Genomic DNA, 23295 nt, shown 5'->3' on the forward strand with positions numbered 1-23295 from the left:
TCACTGGGATTACAGTCATATACCACCCTGTCTGTCTCTAGGTTCATTTTCATTTGAAATATGAGAAGTTATATTTTTGGTGAGACTTGCATTAGAAAACCTATCTAGGTTATGAATGAATAACTTAAACCATTTCCACCTCTGGGTCCAAAACTTGTGAATTTTAGAACTAGAAAGGATCTGAGTTCCACCTTCTCTCTTTTTCACATTTATGATTGTAAACCTGAGTGCCTTCTGCAGATTGTTGATGTCATTGATTTAGAAACAGCTCATGCATGAGTCAGTCATTGCTTTCCCCTGCCCTCTACAGCAGCAGGAACTGATGTCCTTCCTCTGTGCTCAGCCCTCTGACTCTGAGCTAATCCAGGTCTAAGTGCAGAAGGATTCTCAGCCCTGCCCAGGGGTGAGTCTCATGTGAATTGTGGTGTATTGAACCAGAAGCACAAACAGTCTTTGTTTCCAGGAGATTTGGATGCACATTCTAGTTTGAGAACTACTGGCATGGTGTAAAGGCTTAAAAGATGTTTACTGCTGCCATAAGTTCTGTACACTAGACATTCTGATAGCTAGTAAGTTGCTGTTTCTTACTATAACTAAGATCAATTGCATGCAAGACACCATTGTTTTGTTCACTTGGGCAAAGAACTGCAATTTCAATTATGTAACAGTGCTTTCTTAATATTGCAGTTTATTTCATACATGTTGGAAGAATCTCTAGAGGTGGTTTTTAAGCATCACATATCACTTTCATCCATATAAAGAAAGGAAAATACAAGTAAAATACATTGATTAAAGCATTCCTTAAAAAATTCTTTACATTGGAAGAGAAACTCTTCTGAATTTCTTCTTGATTCAGTTCTCATACCAACTTATCCATTGAGAGTCAGTGTTGCAGTATTTTATTTTACTCTTACATTTTAAAAAATATTTATTTATTTATTTATGTATCTTTAGTTTTAGGTGGATACATTAGTTTGTTTTTATGTGGTGCCGAGGATCGAACCCAGTGCCTCATGCATGCTAGGGTAAGCACTCTGCCACTGAGTCACCACCCCAGCCCCTACTTTTACATTTTTTATTAGTGTATGAAAATTATGCACATAACTGGCAGTTGTTATTAAATATTCATATATGCACACAATATAACAATATAACGTGATCAGTTTTGTTCTCCAGTACCAGTATTTCTTAAAAGAGTTCCACTCTTGTATATGGGTTTTTCTTTCAGCTTCCACACTGATGCTGTGAATTTTGTTGTGTATGCACAGACAATGATAAGACTGTCAGGACTGCCACCTGGCTGACAGCAGTGATAAGATACATCATAATTCTTAGAGGTTCTTTTTAAGTGGTATAAAAGAAAACAAAACAGTGTGGCTTAGAATCAAAGAAAAGTGGGGGTAATCATGGTATATTATCTCTGATTTCCTCACTTTTATTATAGATATAAATTTTATTGATTGTTCTTTACACAATGTCCTCATCCATTTATTTCTTTTATAATAATCATCCTTGCTTTATATCTTGGTTATATTTATATGGTTCATCTTTTCATCTGGAATCTTCTTGCTGTATAAAACATTTTAAATTGTAATTTTAGTTATATGAAATATAAATGATCCTATGGAATAATGAATGAATTAGTCTGGGTTTGCCAGAGAAACAAACAATAGTTTTTTTTTTTGTGTGTGTGTGTGTGTGTGTATGTGTATGTGTGGAGAGTGGGGGCAGAGGGAGGAAGAGGAAGAGAGAACAAAGATACTGACTGAAGAAATTGGATTATGTGATGATGAAGGTTTGCAAGTCTAGTAGGCTGGCAGGAAAGAGTTGAAATTGCAGTTTGAGTCCAAAGACAATCTGAGGCTGAATTCCCTCGTTCTAGGGGAAGCTCAGCTTGTTTTCTCTTAAAATTTTAGCTGATTGGATGAGACCCACACACATTAGGAAGAGTTATTTGCTTTACTCAAAGTCTATAGATTTAAATATTAATTCATCTACAAAGTACCTTCACAGCTACATCCAGACTGGTATTTTTTTTTTTTCTTATTTTATTGTTGGTTGTTCAAAACATTACATAGCAGACTGGTATTTGAACAAATATCTGGGTACTGTGGCCTCTCAAAGTTTCCTATCAAATTAATCATCACAATGAGATCACCTGTATGCATGATCTTAATCTTGTGATTCCAAATATTGATCCGCCAAAGGTACAGTTTCTGAGTGAATTTGATCATTCCTGAGTGCTTGTACCATTTTTACCTATTGCTGTTTATTTAATAGTTAGTGGCAAGTTTCACTTCTCAGACTCTATGATCTTGGGATGTGTGGTGACAATGTGAATGTCAGGTCTGCTGATGAGAAAGAAGAGCTTGGAGTATTTAGTTCCTTAAACACATACTCACTGTGACTTACAAATGCAGCGCCTGATGCCCAGTGCTGTGGAGAGTGCAGGCTCTACACACTGCACCTTTGCCCTTAAGAAACAGTATGGTACTGGCACCAAAACAGGCTGGTAGACCAATGGTACAAAATAGAGGACACAGAGACTAACCCACAAAATTACAACTACCTTATATTAGACAAAGGTGCTTCAAAGCATGCACTGGAGAAAGGATAGCATCTTCAATAAATGGTGCTGGGAGAACTGGAAATCCATATGCAACAAAATGAAATTGAACCCTGTCTCTCACCATGCATAAAAGTTAACTCAAAATGGATCAAGGATCTAGGAATTAAACCAGAGACTCTGCATCTAATAGAAGAAAAAAGTAGGCCCTAATCTCCATCACGTGGGGCTAGGCCCCAATTTCCATAATAAGAAATTGCACAAGAATTAAAACCAAGAATCAACAGATGGGATGAATTAAAACTAAAAAGTATTTTTCTCAGCAAGAGAAATAATATGAGAGGTGAGTAGGGAGCCTACATCCTGGGAACAAATTTTTACCCCTCACACAACAGATAGAGCTCAATCTCTAGGGTATACAAAGAACTCAAAAAACTAAACACCAAAAAAAAAAAAAAAACAAAAACCAAATAACCCAATCAACATATGGGCCAAGGACCTGAACAGACACTTCTCAGAAGAGCATATACAATCAATCAACAAATATACAAAAAATGCTCATCATCGCTAGCAATCAGAGAAATGCAAATTAAAACTACCATCTTACTCCGGTAAGAATGGCAGCCATTATGAAGACAAAAACAACAAGTGCTGGCGAGGATACGGGAAAAAGGTACACTCATACACTGCTGGTGGGACTGCAAATTGGTGCAGCCAATTTGGAAAGCAGTATGGAGATTCCTTGGAAAGCTGGGAATGGAACCACCATTTAACCCAGCTATTCCTCTTCTTGAACTATACCCAAAGGACCTAAAAACAGCATACTACAGAGACACAGCCACATCGATGTTTATAGCAGCACAATTCACAATAGCTAGACTGTGGAGCCAACCTAGATGCCCTTCAATGGAAGAATGGATAAAAAAATGTGGCATTTATGCACAATGAAATATTACTCAGCACTAAAAAATAATAAGATCATGGCATTTGCAGGGACATGGATGGCATTAGAGCAGATTATGCTAAGTGAAGTTAGCCAATCCCAAAAAAACAAATGCGAATGTCTTATCTGATATAAGGGGGGTGACTCAAAATGGGGTAGGGAGGAAGAGCATGGGAAGAAGATTACCTCTAGATCGGGAAGAGAGGTGGGAGGGAAAAGGAGGGAGAAGGGAAATTGCATGGAGAAAGGAGACCCTCATCGTTATACAAAATACATGTATGAAGATGTGAGGAAAAAAAAAGAATAGTGTTACCTTAGATTAGGTAGAGAGAAGTGATAGGAGGGGAGGGGAGGGGATGGGGGGATAGGAAGGATAGTAGAATGAAAAGACATTATTATTACTAAGTGTATATCTGTGACTGCATGACCAATGTGATTCTGCAACCTGTACACTCAGAAAAATGAGAAATTATATCCCATCTGATTCAAATGTATGATATGTCAAGGTCATTGTACTGTCATGTGTAACTAATTAAAACAAATAAAAATTAAAAAACTAATATTTCAGTTGACATGTATTTTAGAAGACATTCTAGTGAAATATTTAATTTAATAATTGAATAATAATAATGTAAGTATTTAAAAAATTGCATACCAAATATATATTGTTGTAAGACTTGTCTTTTCCATGTTCTTAATGTAAATAAGTCTGTTTTTGTTTTAATAGAGTGCCCAAGAATAGAGAAATTAAGTTTTTCAAAGAAATGTGTTAATATACATTTAAGCAATATAGCATGTTCATCTAAACCAGCTTAAGCCAGAAACAGATGAGTTTTGCAGTACATTGATTAAAATTTCTCTAATAAATGTGATTTTTTTCCCCAGTGAAACTTTATGTTGGATAATTCTGAATACTAGACATGATTAAAAAAAAGTAAGTCCAGATCCCATTAGGCACAACTGAGAAATCAACTGGCTTTGTTTTTTTAGTATACAAGTTAATTTACAGCACTAAGATGCACATTGTGGGTACATAGTTACATATAGTTTTATAGGTTTCTAGGGCCAATCTTCATTCTTGAGTATGTTTATAGTTGATGAGCATAATATGTCACAGATTCTGGATGTGTTTTATTTTTCAAGTAATTTGTGAACTGATACATTTTCTAAAAGAAAAATGTGTACGTCAAAGACGGGGAGGCACACACACACATTCATTTATTTATTTATTTATTTTTATTTTATTTATTTTATTTTTTTATTTTTATTTTTTTTAAAGATAGAGTGAGAGAGAGAGAGAGAGAGAGAGAGAGAGAGAGAGAGAGAGAGAATTTTTTAATATTTATTTTTTAGTTTTTGGCGGACACAACATCTTTGTTTGTACGTGGCGCTGAGGATCGAACCCTGGCCGCACGCATGCCAGGCGAGCGCGCTACTGCTTGAGCCACATCCCCAGCCCCACACATTCATTTATTATAAGTATTAATGCATATTGATTGTACAAAGTGATGGAACAGTGACATTTCCATACATGTATATATTGTGCTTTGATCATGTCCACCCTCCCTTTTACCTTTTTTTTTTTTTTGCCTCCCTTTTCTCCCTATCACCCTCCTTCCCTTTCTCTAATAGTCCCTCTTGTATTTCTAAGTTTGTTTGTTTTAGTTTCTGCATATGAGAGAAAATGTGATACCTGTCTTTCTGTGTGTGGCTTATTTTGCTTAAAATGATGTCCTCCAGTCCCGTCCAGCTTCCTGAAAATGACAAGATTTTATTCTTCTTTTTGGCCAAATAGTACTACATTGTGTGTGTGTGTGTGTGTGTGTGTGTGTGTGTGTGTGTGTGTGCCTTATACTTCATGCATTCATCTGTTGACAGGCAGTTCACCTGTTGACAGGCACTTGGGCTGATTATATATCTTGGCTGTAGTGAATATTGCTACGACATGGATGGCTATTCGGGTTCCTTCTTTGCATTCTGACTTCATTTCCTTCTCATAATAGCCAGGAGTGGATAGCTGGATCATATGGAAGTTCTGTTTTTAATTTTTAAGGAACCTCTTTACTGCTTTCCACAGTGGCTGTACTAAGTTACAATCCCATCATCAGTGTATAAGGGTTTCTTTTTCTCCATATCCTTGATAGCTTCTGTTGTTTTTTGATAATAGCCATCCTGACTGGGGTGAAATGGAATCTCAGTGTAGGTTTGATTTGCATTCCTCTAACAGCTAAAGATTCTGAGCATTTTTTTCTTATATTTATTTACCATTTTGTATTTTTTCTTTTGAAAAGTATCTATTTGGATCATTTGTCCATTTATTTTTGGCTAAGATAACTTGTTCTTTTGTTGTTAAGTTTCTGAATTCTTCATATATTCTAGATATTAATCCTCTGTCAAATGAATAGCCAACAAAGATTTTTCTCACATTTTGAAGATTGTCTTTTTACTCCATTGACTGTTTTCTTTTCTGTGCAGAAGCTTTTTAATTTGCTGTAATCCCGTTTGTCAATTCTTGCTTCGTTTCCTGAGTTATTAGAATCCTATTCAGGAAATTGGTACTGGTGGCAATATCTTGAAGTGTTTCCCCTGTTTTTTTCTAGCAGTTCCAAAGTTTCATTTCTTAAATTAAGATCATTGATCTACCTAGGATCACACAAAAGAAAACAAAACAAAGCAAAAAGATCATTGATCTATTTTGATTTTTTTTTTTTTTACAGGGTAAGAGACAGGGGTCTAGTTTCCATCTTCTACATTTGGATATTTTCAGTTTTCTTAGCACCTTTTGTTGAAGAGGCTTTTTTTTTTTTTCCTGTAATGTAAGTTTTTTTAAACACTTTTGTCAGAAATGAGTTGACTGTAGATATGTTGGTTATTTCTGGTCCTCTACATTCCGTTTGTCTACATGTTTGTTTTCATCCCGGTGTGCCTCTGCATGTCCCTGAGGACAGAGGAAGGCTATAGGATCTCAAAGATTTGTGCTGGGGGCATGATGGTGGTGGGTTCTGTGCAATTCTCCATCCAGTTTTGGTGTTTTCAGTCCTTACTTCCCACCTCATGCCACCATGTGCAACTGCTTACTTTCCCAGGCTCTAGTAGCTGGCTTGTCAAAAGGAGGCATGTTCTGTCTCTTCTGCCCTGATTCTCAAAGCATTGACCTCAGACAATAGGGCCCTTCCCAAGATGGCAGAGAACTTCTCCAGAGCCAGTTCATCATGCATATGTTTAGTCTGTGTTTCTAAAGGGTGCTGAATTCTGTGCCAGTGGTGTTTACTAGAACTCTTCCTCTTTCTCCTCTCCTCTTGCCAACCCCATCCCTGCCATGCTTCCATGCAGCTTGTTCATTCTGTTTCACTCTCTATTCACTTCTCTTCCACTATCCAATGTCTCTGTGTTTTTCCAAATCTCTTGGAGAGACTAGTCTGTCCACTGTTGAACTCGGGTCACCCACCTCACTGAGCCAGCTACATTGTAGTTGTTTTCATTCTGTCTCAAGGAGATATAGGCAAGTTCTTGTTGTTTTTTATCTGCTATCTTTGGAAGCATGTATATTATCTTTGGCATGTATTTTTTTTCTAGAGTACCCAACGAGATGATGAGCATTGAAAAATATTAGCTGCTTTAATATCGTCTGTAATGAAATAATGAAGAACAAATAAACTTCTAAACATATTGATGACACATCTTTATAGTATTTACCATGTGTGAGAAGAGAAGATAGTGGTCAAGAAAAGGAATGAAGGATTAAAAAAATGAATTTGAATTATTCAGAATATCTGTGGAGATTATATTATTGTCCACTGGTTAACTTCAGGACCCAGTTCTATTCTGCATTCCAATATTGTTTATTAGAGTGAAGGACAAAAATAGTTCTTTTCCTGTGCATTTCCATAAAAGGAAATGCCTCATGACAAAGATTGTGGTGAAAGAGAGAGAGTGTTTTCAAAGAGCTGGAATGACTTCTGGAAAAGAGTTCTATTTAAAATGAGCTACACTTATTAAATATAGCTGATTTAATTTTCTTAACAGACAGTCTGTTAGATAAAGGGTGTTAATATTTTATTTCTCTTCAAAGGTTATCTTGTAAATTCACTTTGCATCTCAGCTAATGGTTCAGAAACAAACTAGTCTTATTATTGTCTTTCAAAATGTTAGACTCACATTCTAGCTTGACTAATGGAGGTGTATGCTGCATTATGTGGGATAGGTCTATGGGTTTGCCTTATTCCACATGGATTTTGTGAACTTTGATTCTTGGACCATGCCATAATTTACTGGGATTTAATTTAATTGTGAGAGATTTGAAAGCTGTGACAAATTTATCTGATTCTAGAAGTTAGTACAATTAATTTCTTTCTAATTTTAAATTCAGAGACTTCCTAGAGAACTATAGCCTGTAATATGGTAGCTCAGCAGTTGTTACTCCTGTGTTCGAGGATCTGTGTTTAGCATGGAGAATATGTAACTTAAGACACGTTGCAAGCTGTCTCAGAGAGGAAACAGGTAAGGGAGCCTTCTCTTATTTCATATAAGTTATGGCATTTTAGGCAAAGACATTTTGGAGTAATTTTCGTAATTAAAAAAAACAAACCTAAATTATTTCTCAGGCTCTGCGTAGAGGGAAGATGGAGACCAGCATCTGTAGGCATGTATCTTCTCAGACTCAAATCTAGTTCAGAAAAATCTTCCCAAGTCTGAAAATTAGCCCCAGTGCTGACTCTCACTGGCTTTCATTGGATCCATGTTCATTGCGGAACCAACTCCATGGTCAAGGGGATGGAATTCTTTAATTGCTTTAGGCTAAGTCATTGACCCATTCTTGGAGCTAGGATCAGCATCATCCCACTGAAAACACCTGTGAAGGAGATAATGCAAAATAGGCTGGTTGGCTGGCATATTGATTATTTCATGTTGAAGTTACCTGAAGAGCTGGAATGACAGAAGGGGCCATTTGACCTGATTTTCCCTAGGTGCAGATTCTTTTGAGAGAAATATCCTTCATAGACTAGTTTGGAAATAGGTCATGATTACCAGAGATTAGTAATGGGGCTGCAATGAGCCTCAATAAGCAAAACCCTTGAAGTGACCCTTATCTCCCACAAGCTTCTCCTTCCTCTATACCTATACCACCCACCATAGATCTTTTTGTGACATCCCTAGAATTTGTTACCTTACTCAAAGTATCCATTTATCCTGTCCCATTCCTTCTTAGATTTTTTTGTTATTTGCCTAAAAAGCGTCATGTTCTGGTCATTTCTTCAGACCTTACTCTTTGTGATGATCTACTTGTATATCTAAAATTAATAATTCTTTTACACCTTCTCTTGTTAATTGGCTTTTGTATTAATTGGGTTCCTAAACCAGCCAATGAGTATACGTAACAGCTAAAGAGGTAGCATGATCTCTCTTTCCCCTACACAGGTGTTGAGAATGAGGGAGAAGTGCTTCACCAGAGGAAAAATAGATTACTGTTAGCAGAAAATAGGTAAACAGACTGTGGCAAAAATGATAGTGTTCAGAATCACTGTAACAGTGACTTTGCATTTGGCTTATGTATCTTTTTTTTTTTTTTAAAGAACCCAAACAGTAATGTCTCATGGAGTAGCCTGTTCATTCAAAGGTGCAGTTAAGTGATTGTAACAGAAGCTTAAAGTAACAGTGGCTTAAACATGATGCAGGTTTATTTTCTCTGGAGCTGGGCTATCTAAGGTTGACCCAGCATTTCCAAGACAAAATCAATGTCACTGTGCATTGCCTTAGCTCCTGCAATCACATTTTCTTTCCAGTTTGGAATGAAGAAAAATAAATAAGTGCTTTCAAGGTGTTTTTCTGGGAAGTCCTGCTTAACAACTTTAATTTCCACCTCATTGGCTCATCAGTCCCCATGTTCATGGCCACATACACATGCATGTAAGGAAATCTGGGGAAGGGAATTATTTAAGCCATCTCTAATAAGCCTCAACAGGTGGTTTGTTTGCAAGGACCTACTACGTCGGTGACTAGTAGTGTTAACTAAGTGCTATTAACTAATATGGGTAGCACAGGAGGTTTATTTAACAATTCAATGAATTTTATAACTTAAAATTTAAAATTCATGAAAGCAGGTGGAAATACAATTAGCAGAACTAATATATGCCCTGAAATTGGTACCAAGGTATACTTTGAATGAGTATTAAACAAGGAGTTGAACAGAAAATTAAAGATATAACTCTGATGTATTTCTCTTGGATGCTTAACATTCCATGTTAGGTATATCATGATATCCTTTACCGAGATAGGAAGCATAAAAGGAATATCAGGTTTTCAGAAAGAAGTTAAAGAGTTAAGTTTTGGATGTTTAAAACGGTAAATGCTGGCATCAGATGACATTTGGTTGATGTCATCTGTTCACCAGCTAGGCAGCTGCACATTTTAATATCTATTGTGCATTATCTGGCAAACAACGAATGGCTTGCTATTTTAGAAATTTTCCACTTCTCTTGTTCCCTCTCTTCCATCTTGTTTGATTCCCTCTCCCCAGGACCTTGGTTATGCTAGGCAAGTACTCTGCTACTGAGCCACAGTTCTATCCCATACTTTCACATTTTGATCCAACTCTAGAAAGAGCTGGGTCCAAAGAACAGTCAGTTCCAGTGCCATAGCTTAGAACAAGAGTTCTTTGTGTACTAGAGCATAATTTGGGTGTTTGGAGGATATGAAGTTCAACTCTCCTGGTCTGGGTTCAGTATCTTGCAGGACGAGGGATTAGGAGGAGGCAAGTGGTTTGACAAAAGTAAGCCAAAAATGAGGAAGTTAACTGATATCATCATGTGAGATTTCTAGGGAGCAGATGCAATTTATTTTTAGTCTATTGGAGTACTATTTAGATATGAAATATTATATTCTAGGGGAAAATATTATATTCTAGGAGAAATGTATCCAGTCTTTCAACTCATTTAAGCATTTGATAGATACATTATGAAATAATTTTGTCTTCTGTCCGTTTAAATAACTTAACCATATCTGTTACTTACTTTGACCTTTTCCATCTATCATTTATTGAGTGAGGTTTTTGCCTTTTTTATTATCCTAAGTAGCGAAAATACAGACATTAATAAGGAAAAATGCTTATAAGATATGTTGTGTTATCATTACCTTTTTATCAGTACCCCTGCTTTTTATTGTCACTCTAGGCTAAATCCTAAAGACAAGATACACTACAGACCTAAGTGTAGGTGATGTAGTTTAATCATAAATATTGAGTAATAGTATTTGTCAACAAGCTTAGTATTTGTCAACATTAATTCATTACAGAATGAATAAATAGTTCTGTTTGTTTTTCCAGAATATCACAATTGATTCATTATAGCTATCAGGTTTATAGAAGTGGTTGATCAAATCATTCTTTCAAATATCTGGAAGAAACTACATCTTTAGCTATGGCTTTGGGGAATATGCCCAGCCGGAAAAGGAGGCAAGAGTTACTATGTAGGGGAGTAAGTAGCTTCTCTAAACCCCTTACTTTGTACAATGAGTGGTGTCAGTGCATTGTTGTTACTGGGGGCATTTGGGTGATGTCATTTGTTCACCAGTCATGCAGCTGTGCATTTTGAAGTCTATTGTCATTTCTTGGCAGATAGCACAAAAATAGGATCAGTTATGCTTTGGAAGGGACCTTTCTTTTTTATGCATATGTTATAATTTTATTTGCTTTAACGTCATTAGGTGCCTACACTCTCAACTTTGGATGCATTCTAAGAATTACTTGAAGAGCTTTAAAAATGCCATTTACTAGGCACTATTTGTTTCTGAGGTTTAGTCTGGGCATCAAGATTTTCAAAAGCTCTTCAGGTGTTTCCCCTTTGCACTCAAATTTTAGAAACCATTGACTTAAAGAGTTTAGAAAGTAATTAAAACATGCTGTTTGGGGAAAGTAAATAAATGTGGCTCACCTGAGTAGCATGATCAATGTGTCATCTTAAATTTCTTGTCTGGAATAAAGTGAAATAATTAGAATTGGGATGATATACATTGAAGTCTTCACATTTGATAAATATTTTTATCAAACCGTAAAAGGAATTAAATGAAGCCTATGTATGGACAGAATAATTTCCAAAACTTAGATTCCTGCAAGGATGGGATAAATTGTCTTATTATTGTATAGAGTTCAAACTCTATACAAAAGAAATACAAGATTTGTTACAAATTAGCAAACTTGCTCACAGAGCCTGGTGGTGTTAGGTGAACATTGTTTTCAAACTCTTCTTGACTTTGGCACCTACTTTTAATGTACTGAGTACACTGATACTATAAAGGAGGCCTTTGTTTACTCTAGTAACAAGATGTTGGACATGACCTGGTAAACTTGTTACCTCCCCGAAGTATCAGAAAACCTCTAGAAAGATATGGAGCTGAACTCTATGCTTCTACTGTCTTTTCTTCTGTGACGTGATCTAGTCTGGGTCCAGCTTACAATAAAAAACTGAAGGGAGGTTTAGCGATGTTTACTATGATTTCACTGTTTGGTTTTAAGTATTGCAAATACTATTGCAGTACATATTACAGGACATGCCAGAATACAGCTATGTCTTGCAGTATGTACTGCATTAGAATTGTTGACTTCTTATATGCCTATGTAGCCTATTAGCATGGTATCTGAAAATAGTGAAATTCAATGAAGAGAATATTTAATTAGAATTGAGTTAAAAGTCTAGGTTTACAGTTTCTAAGCTGCTTTATCTTATCTCCAGCCTTAGTTTCTAAATCTGGAAAATGGGGAAGAATTGAACTGAAGTTTAATGTTGGTTAATGAGATAAACTGTTTTAAATATTAACACATTGCCACTGTTGTTCTGAAATAAATATCACTAGTTTTGAAATAATGGTATTTGGGATGATATATGTGAGTTCCACTTAATGTAGCTGTATTTCTGAATTTCTGATGAACCAGATAAATTTCCTAGTAAAGGTGTTGGTAACATGCCTTTATCATAATAATAAGTTTCATAATTTTTTCATTGTGCTTAGAGATGTTTTATAAAACTCAAAGATTCTTACATTTATGAAGGGAAAAATCAGAATGTTGATAATATAGACCTCACAATATAGTCAGGGCATAGAAACCTAAGTTTATACATATACAGTACCCACACAAAATGTACTGTAGGCCATGTTGACATGCAGATCAAAGTGGTTCATTCATTTAAAAATGCTTGTTGCGTTCCTCTATGCACTCAAATAAGATCATCATGGTGATAACCCCTCCTATTTTATGCAGCTTAAAATTATTCTTATTTTTAAAGATACAATTCAAATGTGATCTACTTTATTATTATTCCTTTCTTCCCCCTTCAAAACAAATCCCTTCTCCACATTCACTCAGCAAGCTGTTTCTACCCTGGTGGTTATTTTATAAAATATCAATGTTTTACACATATTAAAAGTATCACTGCAGTTACATTTTAGGTATGAGATTGAAGATTGCATGGTTTCTGGTTAAGGAAGTCTGGCTCTGACATTAGAAGTATCTTCATTTTGGGGTAGGGGCTGTGGCTCAGCGGTTGAGTGCTCGCCTAGAATGTACGAGCCCCTGGATTCTATCCTCAGCACCACATAAAAATGAAGAAATAAATAAAATAAAGGTATCATTTCCATCTATAACTTAAAAAAATAAACAAATATTCTTTAAAAAGAATCTTCATTTTAATTTCCACTTTTGTCTCTCAGCAGACAAAATTGTTCTTTACAAGCTCAATTTAGTTACCTATGATATGGAGACAAAAAGCTTCTACCTCAAAGGCTTGCTGAAATTAAGTGGCATAATATAAAATGCTGAAGATTGTAAGTGTTCAATAAGTGGTAGTGAATTTTTTATTGTTGTAATCATGTAAAAATGATACATAATTTCATAAACCCCCTCCACTTGACATACTCTTTCAGGACCCAGACCATCACTTGACATTTTGTATAACTCTTTTTTTTCTTTTTTTTAATTGATTATTTAAAACATTACATAGCTCATGATATATCATCTTTCATACATTTGACTCAAATTGGGTTTTGAACTCCCATTTTCACCCCAAATACAGATTGCAGAATTACATCTGTTACATATTCACATTTTTACATAATGGCATATTAGTGACTGTTGTATTCTGCTACCTTTCCTATCCTCTACTATCCCCCCCTCCCCTTCCCTCCCCTCCCATCTTCCCTCTCTACCTCCTCTGCTGTTGTTCAATTCTCTCCCTCCCCCTTGCCCCTCATAACCTCTTATAATTTTATGTATCATTGAAGGTCTCCTACCATTTCCATATGCTTTCCCTTCTCTCTCCCTTTCTCTCCCCCCATTCGTCTTTGTTTACTGTAGTCTTTTCCTCATGCTCTTCCTTCCTGTTCTGTTCTTAGTTGCTCTCTTTATATCAAAGCAGACATTTGGCATTTGTTTTTTAGGGCTTGGCTAGCTTCGCTTAGCATAATCTGCTCTAATGCCATCCATTTCCCTGCAAATTCTATGATTTTGTCATTTCTTAGTGCTGCATAATACTCCATTGTGTATAGATGCCACATTTTTTTTATCCATTCATCTATTGAGGGGCATCTAGATTGGTTCCACAGTCTAGCTATTGTGAATTGTGCCGCTATAATCATTGATGCAGCCCTATCCCTAAAGTGCGCTCTTTTAAGGTCCTCAGGGAATAGTCCGAGAAGGGCGATAGCTGGGTCAAATGGTGGATCCATTCCCAGCTTTCCCAGGAATCTCCATACTGCTTTCCAAATTGGCCTCACCATTTTGCAGTCCCACCAGCAGTGTACAAGTGTACCCTTTTCCCCACATCCTCGCCAACACTTATTGTTGTTTGACTTCATAATGGCTGCCAATCTTACTGGAGTGAGATGGTATCTTAGGGTGGTTTTGATTTGCATTTCTCTGACTGCTAGAGATGGTGAGCATTTTTTCATGTACTTGTTGATTGATTGTATGTCCTCCTCTGAGAAGTGTCTGTTCAGGTCCTTGGCCCATTTGTTGATTGGGTTATTTGTTATCTTATTGTTTAATTTTTTGAGTTCTTTGTACATTCTGGATATTAGGGCTCTATCTGAGGTGTGGGGGGTAAAAATTTGTTCCCAGGATGTAGGCTCTCTATTTACCTCTTTTATTGTTTCTCTTGCTGAGAAAAAACTTTTTAGTTTAAGTAAGTCCCATTTGTTTATTCTTGTTATTAACTCTTGGGCTATGGGTGTCCTATTAAGGAATTTGGAGCCCGACCCCACAATATGTAGATCGTAGCCAACTTTTTCTTCTATCAGACGCAGTGTCTCTGATTTGATATCTAGCTCCTTGATCCATTTTGAGTTAATTTTTGTGGATGGCGAGAGAAAGGGATTCAATTTCATTTTGTTGCATATGAATTTCCAATTTTCCCAGCACCATTTGTTGAAGATGCTATCCTTCCTCCATTGCATGTTTTTAGCCCCTTTATCAAATATAAGATAGTTGTAACTTTGTGGATTAGTCTCTGTGTCCTCTATTCTGTACCATTGGTCCACGTGCCTGTTTTGGTACCAGTACCATGCTGTTTTTGTTACTATTGCTTTGTAGTACAGTTTGACCTCTGGTATCGCTATACCTCCAGATTCACACTTCCTGCTTAGAATTGCTTTTGCTATTCTGGGTCTTTTGTTTTTCCATATGAATTTCATGATTGCTTTGTCTATTTCTGCAAGAAATGCCGTTGGGATTTTGATTGGCATCGCATTAAACCTGTAGAGAACTTTGGGTAATATCTCCATTTTGATGATGTTAGTTCTGCCTATCCATGAACAGGGTACATTTTTCCATCTTCTGAGATCTTCTTCTATCTCTCTCTTTAGGGTTCTGTAGTTTTCATTGTATAGATCTTTCACCTCTTTTGTTAGGTTGATTCCCAAGTATCTTATTTTCTTTTAGGATATTGCGAATGGAGTGGTTTTCCTTATTTCCATTTCAGAGGTTTTGTTGCTGTTATACAGGAATGCCTTTGATTTATGCGTGTTGATTTTATAACCTGCCACTTTGCTGAATTCATTTATTAACTCTAGCAGCTCCTTTGTAGACCCTTTTGGGTCTGTTAAGTATATTATCATGTCATCCGCAAATAGCGATAATTTAATTTCTTCTTTTCCTATTTTTATGCCTTTAATTTCTTTTGTCTGTCTAATTGCTCTGGCTAGTACTTCGAGAACTAAATTGAATAGAAGTGGTGATAGAGGGCATCCCTGTCTTGTTCCAGATTTTAGAGGGAATACCTTCAGTTTTTCTCCATTTAGGATGATGCTAGCCTGAGGTTTAGCATTTTTTAGTTGTAGTTGGGCACAATACCTTTGTTTTATTTATTTATTTTTATGTGGTGCTGAGGGTCAAACCCAGGCGGGCCCTTTACTCCCCCAACCCATTTTGTATATGTTTAAGAAGAAGTTCATTAATAAATACTTGTTGATCAAATACATTAGTTTTTGTCATTACCTGACTTTTAAAAAATAGCATTGGCATATATCAAAAATTCATAAAACATTTTTTTTCTAAATTATTTTGTTTTAAAATCCCTATAGGTACCTTCGAAGTTCATAACTATCTTAAAATCTGAGGATTCCACCAAGATGATATGATAAGAATTCGCAATGATTTGGGACCACATCCTACTTAAACTAATGTAAGACGTGCAGATTTCATGAGAGTGTGGTACAGCTGCGAACATTGCTTTCCCATTGGAATAGGCAGTAATGCCATCTCTGCCTCAGGAGGGAGGTGAGCAGACTGGCTGAGCCACATTACACCATATGATATGTTGTAGATCATTACTGTTTACTGTTGAGTGTGCAAAATTACTTTTATACTTTTGAAGTACCATCCATAATTTATAATTTTACCTTGTTGGGGGCATTTGTGTTTCTGGTGTGGATATTTTTTCCAATTTCTGTTATATTTGATTGTTTTTTACATTTCTTTTAAAGTTATTCAGGGACCCTCTCCCCTGGATCTGAATATGGAGTTACCTTATCAAAGCACCATGAAAAGAAAAGTCAGAAAGAAGAAAAAGAAGGGAATCATTACTGCAAATGTTGCTGGGACAAAATTTGAAATTGGTAAGTCTCCTCAGAATCACGGGATTTTAAAAATTGCTGGAAAAACTGATTTGGTGTTGAAAACATCCTAAAATTGCAGAGAGATAACTATCTTTTATGTAATGGGTTTTTAAGTGCTTTGTATAAAATTTCTGACATGCTGGAAGGATTCTTTTTCTATGCAGTGGAGGATGATATCCTTAAAAAGATCCTAAGTGGTTTCTAAAATTTCAGTTCAAACAAAAAGACAGTTAAATAGCTTAGGTGAAAAAAATAGTGAGAGTTTTAAACTTGACATTGTATTTTTCCTTAAAGCTCAACTTAGCTCTCTGAACTTTGATGTTCTTTATAAAAGGGATTTAGATATGACTGACCCTAAAATTTGATTTTGTGTATATAAAGAAAGAATAGATCTTCTTCATTCCTTTTACGCAACCTCGATGTTCCCAGCTCCACTGATTTGTGTGCCCATAATACCCAGACTTAAGAAGCTTATCATACTCCCTGCTCCATAGCTGCCAGTTCTGTTTATCTCAAGTTCCTTTGTGTGAATTTTGAGAGGCCCCTGACAGTGGCTCTCATTTACTCAGGAATAGGTCTGCTCCTGAGCTGTTTGTAGACCAGTGAAAGAATTCTCCCAGGCTGTGCTGCTGTTGTCCTTGCCCTCTGTATGAGCTCTAGGTGGCACAACCCTCAGGATGCCAGAGCTCTGACAGGAGGCAGGAATGGACCTTTCCTTCAGTTCTTGTGTGTTTGCACATGATCGCCTGGGGCTTCCATACAACCCCAGGTTCCACTTGGCCTCCCTGGGAAACAGCAACTCCAGCTTAGCAGCTGTCTGCATTTCCCTCCCCTCCTTCACTGCATTTGCTGTTCTCTTCCTCATGCCCGTCGTGGACACTGCTGCATATAGTGTCCTTTCTTCTCAGCTAGCAAATGTTAGGAGGCCCTAGAACTTGAGACCAACAGGTGTGGGGTTATCAGTTTTCTATGTGAACTACGTCATTTCAACAATTGATACGTCATAGATAGGGTACTAGTAAAAAAAGAAAAAAAACATTAAAAACTGGTATAGTTTTTAATGTACTCTTATATAGTTCCTGCACCATTGTGTTCTGGTTCAGAATTCTGTTGGAACCCCCAAATTATGCTAAGTATATTGCTTATCTTTATTTTAAACTTGAAATTTGTTGGAAAAAAATGTCAGTATATTAACTGTGTTCAGAAAGGAATGCTTAAATAGTTTGTACTCAAAATGAAGTTTTTCTCCTGGTATTGATTTCCTCAGTAGAATGACAGGATTAGGTTGGAAGCACAGGAGGAGGGACCATATCTAAAGTCTTCCTGTGAATTCTGCTACACTAGTTCATACTCAGAGTAAACACAGATGACTTGGTTTCAGGAGCCGAAAATAATTTGAACTAGGGAGGTAGAAAATCCAAGATAGGTCTGAAGATCAGGTGCTATTTTTACATTTGCCCTTTTGTACCTATCTCCAGGTCATGAAAAAGAAGTAAGAGTGAATTTGTATCTCAGTCTTATCTCAGCTGTTTTTTTTTGTTGTTGTTGTTGTTGTTTTCATTGTGCTAAAATTGACTACTTAACCCTTTGGGAGTTTATGTGCCTATTAAATCTGAGAGGACTAAAACTAGGGTGTTGCGTACAACCTAATACAGTTTTTGGTTATTTTGAGAAAAATTTGTTCTTAGATAAAACTGTTTTAATTAGAATTGAAGTTATGCTACAAGTAATGCATTTTTTTTAATAAATGAAATACTACATTAATTAGTTTGTATTATTTGTGACATTATATATTACATATATAAATATTTCAGAAGTATTTTAATTCTGGTTTAACTATTTGTTTGCAGTTCGCTTAGTAATAGATGAAATGGGATTTTTGAAAACTCCGGATGAGGATGAAACGAGTAATCTTATATGGTGTGATTCTGCTGTTCAGCAGGAGAAAATTGTAGAGCTGCAGAATTACCAGGTGGGACATTAATCACAACTAGTTCCTAGTATGAGGAAATTATATGGATTCCATCATGGTTTCTTTACATAGGCCCTTAGTCTGCTGATATAGTAGATTCCAGTTCTAGTTTACCTCAGCGTGTTTTGTTGCTTTGTGGTTGTGTTGACTCTGCATGAAGCCTGCATCTTTTTCAAAAAACTTAACTTTTAACCTCCTTCTTTCTTTAAATTATATTTAGTAGGAAAAAATCCTTTTCCCAAGAATGTGTTCTGCATTACACATAAAGAAGAGATTGCACGGGGAGATCAAGAAATGGAACTATCTTGCAATATTAGATATATGTAATTTGGCTTTTATTTTTAAAATGTAACATACATTTTTATTCAGAAGAAAGTAGATATCACATTGAAAACTAAATACAAGGACTATATAAGTTGATATTTTATATCATCCTTCTTCATTTGTTAATTTAGAGGATAATACATAAATGGCCATTTTTTTTCTACAAGGCCTATGTGTATTAAGGTAGTAAATGTAGTATGCCCAAAACAGTTTGGATATTGAATTACCACATATTCAACACAGGACATTATTTACCATCTATGTAAGATCTTTCTCTGATTTCTTTAAAATTTTATAATTGTGTTCTCTATTATGACAGACTTCTTAAATCACAATTTAATTATAGATCATTTAATTTAAAATCCTTTACATTAACAATTTCTAGTTTATTAAAACAAAACTCAAAGGATGGGGATTTGATTGCATTTGGTATAAATGAATATATTCATTAACTCAATGAGAATATTAATATTTACTTTTTTTATTTTCCAGAGGATCAACCATTTTCCAGGAATGGGGGAGATCTGTAGAAAGGATTTCTTAGCAAGAAATATGACCAAGTAATCTTCATTTCCTTGTAATAGAGAAGAGCTGTTTGAGATTTTATACTGTGACTATTGTAGTGGTATCTTTTATGAGTTTACATTGATTTGAAATGATTTCTAGATGGAAGAGAATTTTAGAGCTAGAACGATCTTAACAGTTCCCTTGTTCTAGTCTTTCATTTTGCAGAGGAGGTAACTGAGAATCAGAGAAATGATTATCTTGCTCAAAGTCAAACAAATAGTTAATAACAGAGCTGGATCAGAATTAATCTCATAATCTCAGTACTCTTTTTACTGTAATTTGTTGTTTCTTTAGTAACAGAAGTTTTTCTTTTAAATGTGAGTAGTAGTCTATGTGGCATTCAATTGATACTTGCTTAGTTTTAGTTAAACTGTACAGTAACTAATTGGTTGCATTATATGCCATGTGTGTGTGTGTGTGTGTGTGTGTGTGTGTGTGTGTTCACACTGGTTATTGAACATGTAACATGTGCCAGGCACACAATACACAGATACAGGTATGCATGCTCACGCAGGGATGTACATGCATGTAAATTAATCTCTGAGGTCAGTAACAATGTACTTTCAAAGAAAAAATTGTTAACAAATACTTCAGTGTTTTGCTAGATGAACTGTAGAATGTTTATGTACTTTATACTTTTGTTGTTTTATGTTTTAGATTTTTTTTTTAGTTTAAGAATGTTGAGTGGTAAGAATTTACTAAAAGGAAAGAAGTCTATTCTTAAAGTATAGTAAACTTATGTTTATGATTAAGAACTATTAATGTGTGAAAGTTTATAATTTTTCATCTATTCATGAGACAACATTTTTTTGTAGGTCTGGTATATGATCCAGAGGCTGCTAATTTTTAAGTAAAAGGATAATAAGACTTAGTTCCTGCCTAAAACTCACAATTTAGTTAGAGAGTAAGACTAATACGAAGAGTCATGGTGTTCACAGATCACTATTAGGGAGAGCTCACACTATTCGGGGGTCAGAAAGGTACAATTAAATATACAATGGATGTGGAAAATGTATACAAGGCTTACCCCTTGAGAAGGTAAGGAGCTCACAGCAGACATAGCAGTGGGAGAAAATATGTGAAGACTTGAACCAGCCTGACATTTGGGCACCTTTAAGCAGTTTCTATGGTCATGTATGATGTTGCAAGACTCAGTCTGAGATGATGCTGGAAATTTATGCAAATGCAAGGACACATGTGCCATGTTATTATATTTTATTTCATCATTCATTCATCTTTTTATCTACTCAGAAAAAAAGTTTTTAATCTTGAAAGGAAATTATTGAATAAACTTAAGCAGAGAAATAATGTCTTAGAATCATGGTGGCATTCTGCATAATGAATTCAATGAAGGTAGGAGTAGAGGGAGAAAACGGTGAGATGATTGTCACTAGTTAAGAAGTAATGACCATCTAATGAACCACAGGAGTGTTAGTGGGAATGAGGAATGGAGAAGAAATCTGAGTGTTGTTAAAGATAAAATTAATGTGCCATCAGGGATATTAAAGAGATGAAATTGACTGAAAATGGCTTTGATGTGAGTATTAAAGATGGGGAGGGGAGAGGTTTTCAGGATGATTCCCAGGGTTTTGACTTGGAATATTATGTAGGTAGCATTGATTACAAGGAATATAAGAAGAATAGGCTTCAGGGGAAAGGGAATTTACCTCTGTAAAGTTTTGGGCATGTGTCTCGTTTGTCATTTAACACACTTATTAAGGACCTACTATGTACTATGAATGGTGTTGGGGTCTGGGTACATAAGTCATCAACAGCAGATCTATTGTTACTACAACATTCAACTGCAACTGTGCTAGTACTATGAAGTGAAGGTTTGTAGTTCTAAACCTGTGTGTAGAACAGGAGCTCTGACCTAGTTAGGAAGGTATGGGAGAGTTTCCCTGAGGAAGTGATGTGGAAATTGATACATGAATGATGAATAGGACTTTATTGGTACAGATACTAGATAAGAAACATCCAGGCAGGAGGAACAGCATGGGCCAAGGTCATATGAAAGGAGAAAGCATAAATAATCAATATACCGAAATAATGTCAAGTGCAGTTGCAGCATAGAGGTGGATGGGGAACTGGGGAGAGATTAACTGAGGTTGAAGACGTTCAGAATTATGATCTTTATCTCCAAGCCATGGGGGAGGTAGGGGTTAGGAGACTAAGAGTGATGGTAGTGTGACCAGATTCTCATTTTGTGAAGATGCTTTTGGCTGCTTTGTAGATAAAGAAGTTTGTGTAAGAGAGGTAAGAGGATAAAGGTAGCTCTATGAGCGGGCTACTGCAGATGGGCGTTTCTTATTCCACAGAATCCATGGAATTCTCCCTATGGAAAAAGTAGTTTTCTATTGGATAAGAAGTTATAACGTAAACATAGAGTTAACTAAATCACTTATTTACTATTAGTAAGTCCATGACAAAATAGAAATTATCACAGATATCTTCTTAATTAGAACTGAGTATTTCTTTTGAGCTAGATAACTTGAATGGAGTAAGTATTCACTTGAATATATGCATGCTTTGCTCTTTTCCAAATATGTATGGTTAGTTTTTGAGATGTATTATTCTGATTAAAAACTTTTACATGATCTAATTTTATAGAATTGTTACGTACATAATAAATTTAAAGGTGTTGGAAACAAAGACCATGACATTAGCACTGTTATTTTGCTTTGTTTCAGTTGTCTTTGATTTTCACACCAACCTATGTTATTCTATTTTGTAAGATTATTTTAGTTCATTGGCTTAAAATAGATTTGCCAGATGAAATGGGTAATTATTTTCTTTCTCCTAGGGGTAACTTTTTAATAGGATTCTCATGAGAAAGCACTTTTTAAATATAACCAAATGAGTCTTCTGTTGTGTAACTCAAGTGACTGATATATTCCACACCCAGTCTTAGAATTTAGACTCTGATTCTGTGCAAGCATTACGCTATGACTTCATTTTATTTTTTTATTTTAATTTCACTTGGGGGAAATGAAATTTCAGAAAAGATTTTTGGAAAAAAAATCTTCTTTAAAAACAATCAGATTTTCATTAGTAGGCAATATTTAAAAAACCTTCCTCATAATTTCTTCATTTTACTGGGAACTACTAAATACAGAATTATTAACATTTGGGATTAATCAATTTTAAATATTTTAAGCTTATTATTATTTCTAAATTATGTTATCTAATAAAAGAGGTGACCTAATTTATAGCAAAACAAAAGTATCAGGACCTACATCATAACTATATAATCACATGTACAGATAGTGCATACAGATAATAATCAACACCTCTGTTGATTCATATGCTTTCACATGGTTTCTCAGAAAAGCAGTTAAATTCTAAAAACTGTAGCATCAAAGGAAATTAGTTGCTCTCCATGGGTGACCCAGAAGTCATGTTTAAAGAGCCAGTGTGTCTGGCATTTGGCCTTGAGCTTCCTTGCCAGTTGGCGACTCACACCAATGCCCTTGCCTCATATGCCATCTATGCACTCATCATTTTGTGTTGTGATTAACAGCTTTTCTCTGAATTCACTGGGGCAGAGACTATATTGCTTTTATGTTACTATTGCCAGTACCTGGCACAGTGTACAATCAAATAGATCTTTGGTGCAGTAATATGGAAATTACTACATAGTAGGGCAGAGATTTTTGATCTACGTTTTGCACTGATGGATCTAGAAAAGTGTAGACTAGTGTCTTGTACATAGTAGGTGCTTAATAGACATTTGTTGAACTGGATCTATAAGTGAGTGAATCAATGAAGAAATGAAGAAAGAATTGTAGTATCCCTAGCAGAGAAATAAAACAAAAAATTTAA

At 35.6% G+C, this 23295-nt stretch overlaps 1 protein-coding gene across 10 annotated transcripts in view; it reads left to right on the forward strand.

Moving 5' to 3' along the window:
- Positions 1-23295, forward strand: part of TTLL7 (tubulin tyrosine ligase like 7) — a 154670-nt gene that overhangs the window by 50723 nt on the left and 80652 nt on the right. For 8 of the 10 annotated variants that reach the window (XR_014023723.1, XM_081307479.1, XM_081307480.1 and 5 more), the window contains 4 exons: positions 16077-16272; positions 16479-16610; positions 18461-18582; positions 19399-19466. Coding sequence is in view for 7 of the 10 variants with exons in the window: in XM_081307479.1 (XP_081163605.1) it covers positions 16248-16272; positions 16479-16610; positions 18461-18582; positions 19399-19466 (347 nt within the window). In the remaining 3 variants the exon portion in view is untranslated. Of the gene's footprint in view, positions 1-16076; positions 16273-16478; positions 16611-18460; positions 18583-19398; positions 19467-22283; positions 23224-23295 lie in introns of those variants that run through there. The other 2 variants (XM_081307484.1, XM_081307477.1) reach the window with 2 other exon arrangements.

The sequence above is a fragment of the Spermophilus citellus genome (genome assembly GCF_964194105.1).
Source record: "Spermophilus citellus genome assembly, chromosome: 9".
Classification (NCBI taxonomy): domain Eukaryota; kingdom Metazoa; phylum Chordata; class Mammalia; order Rodentia; family Sciuridae; genus Spermophilus; species Spermophilus citellus.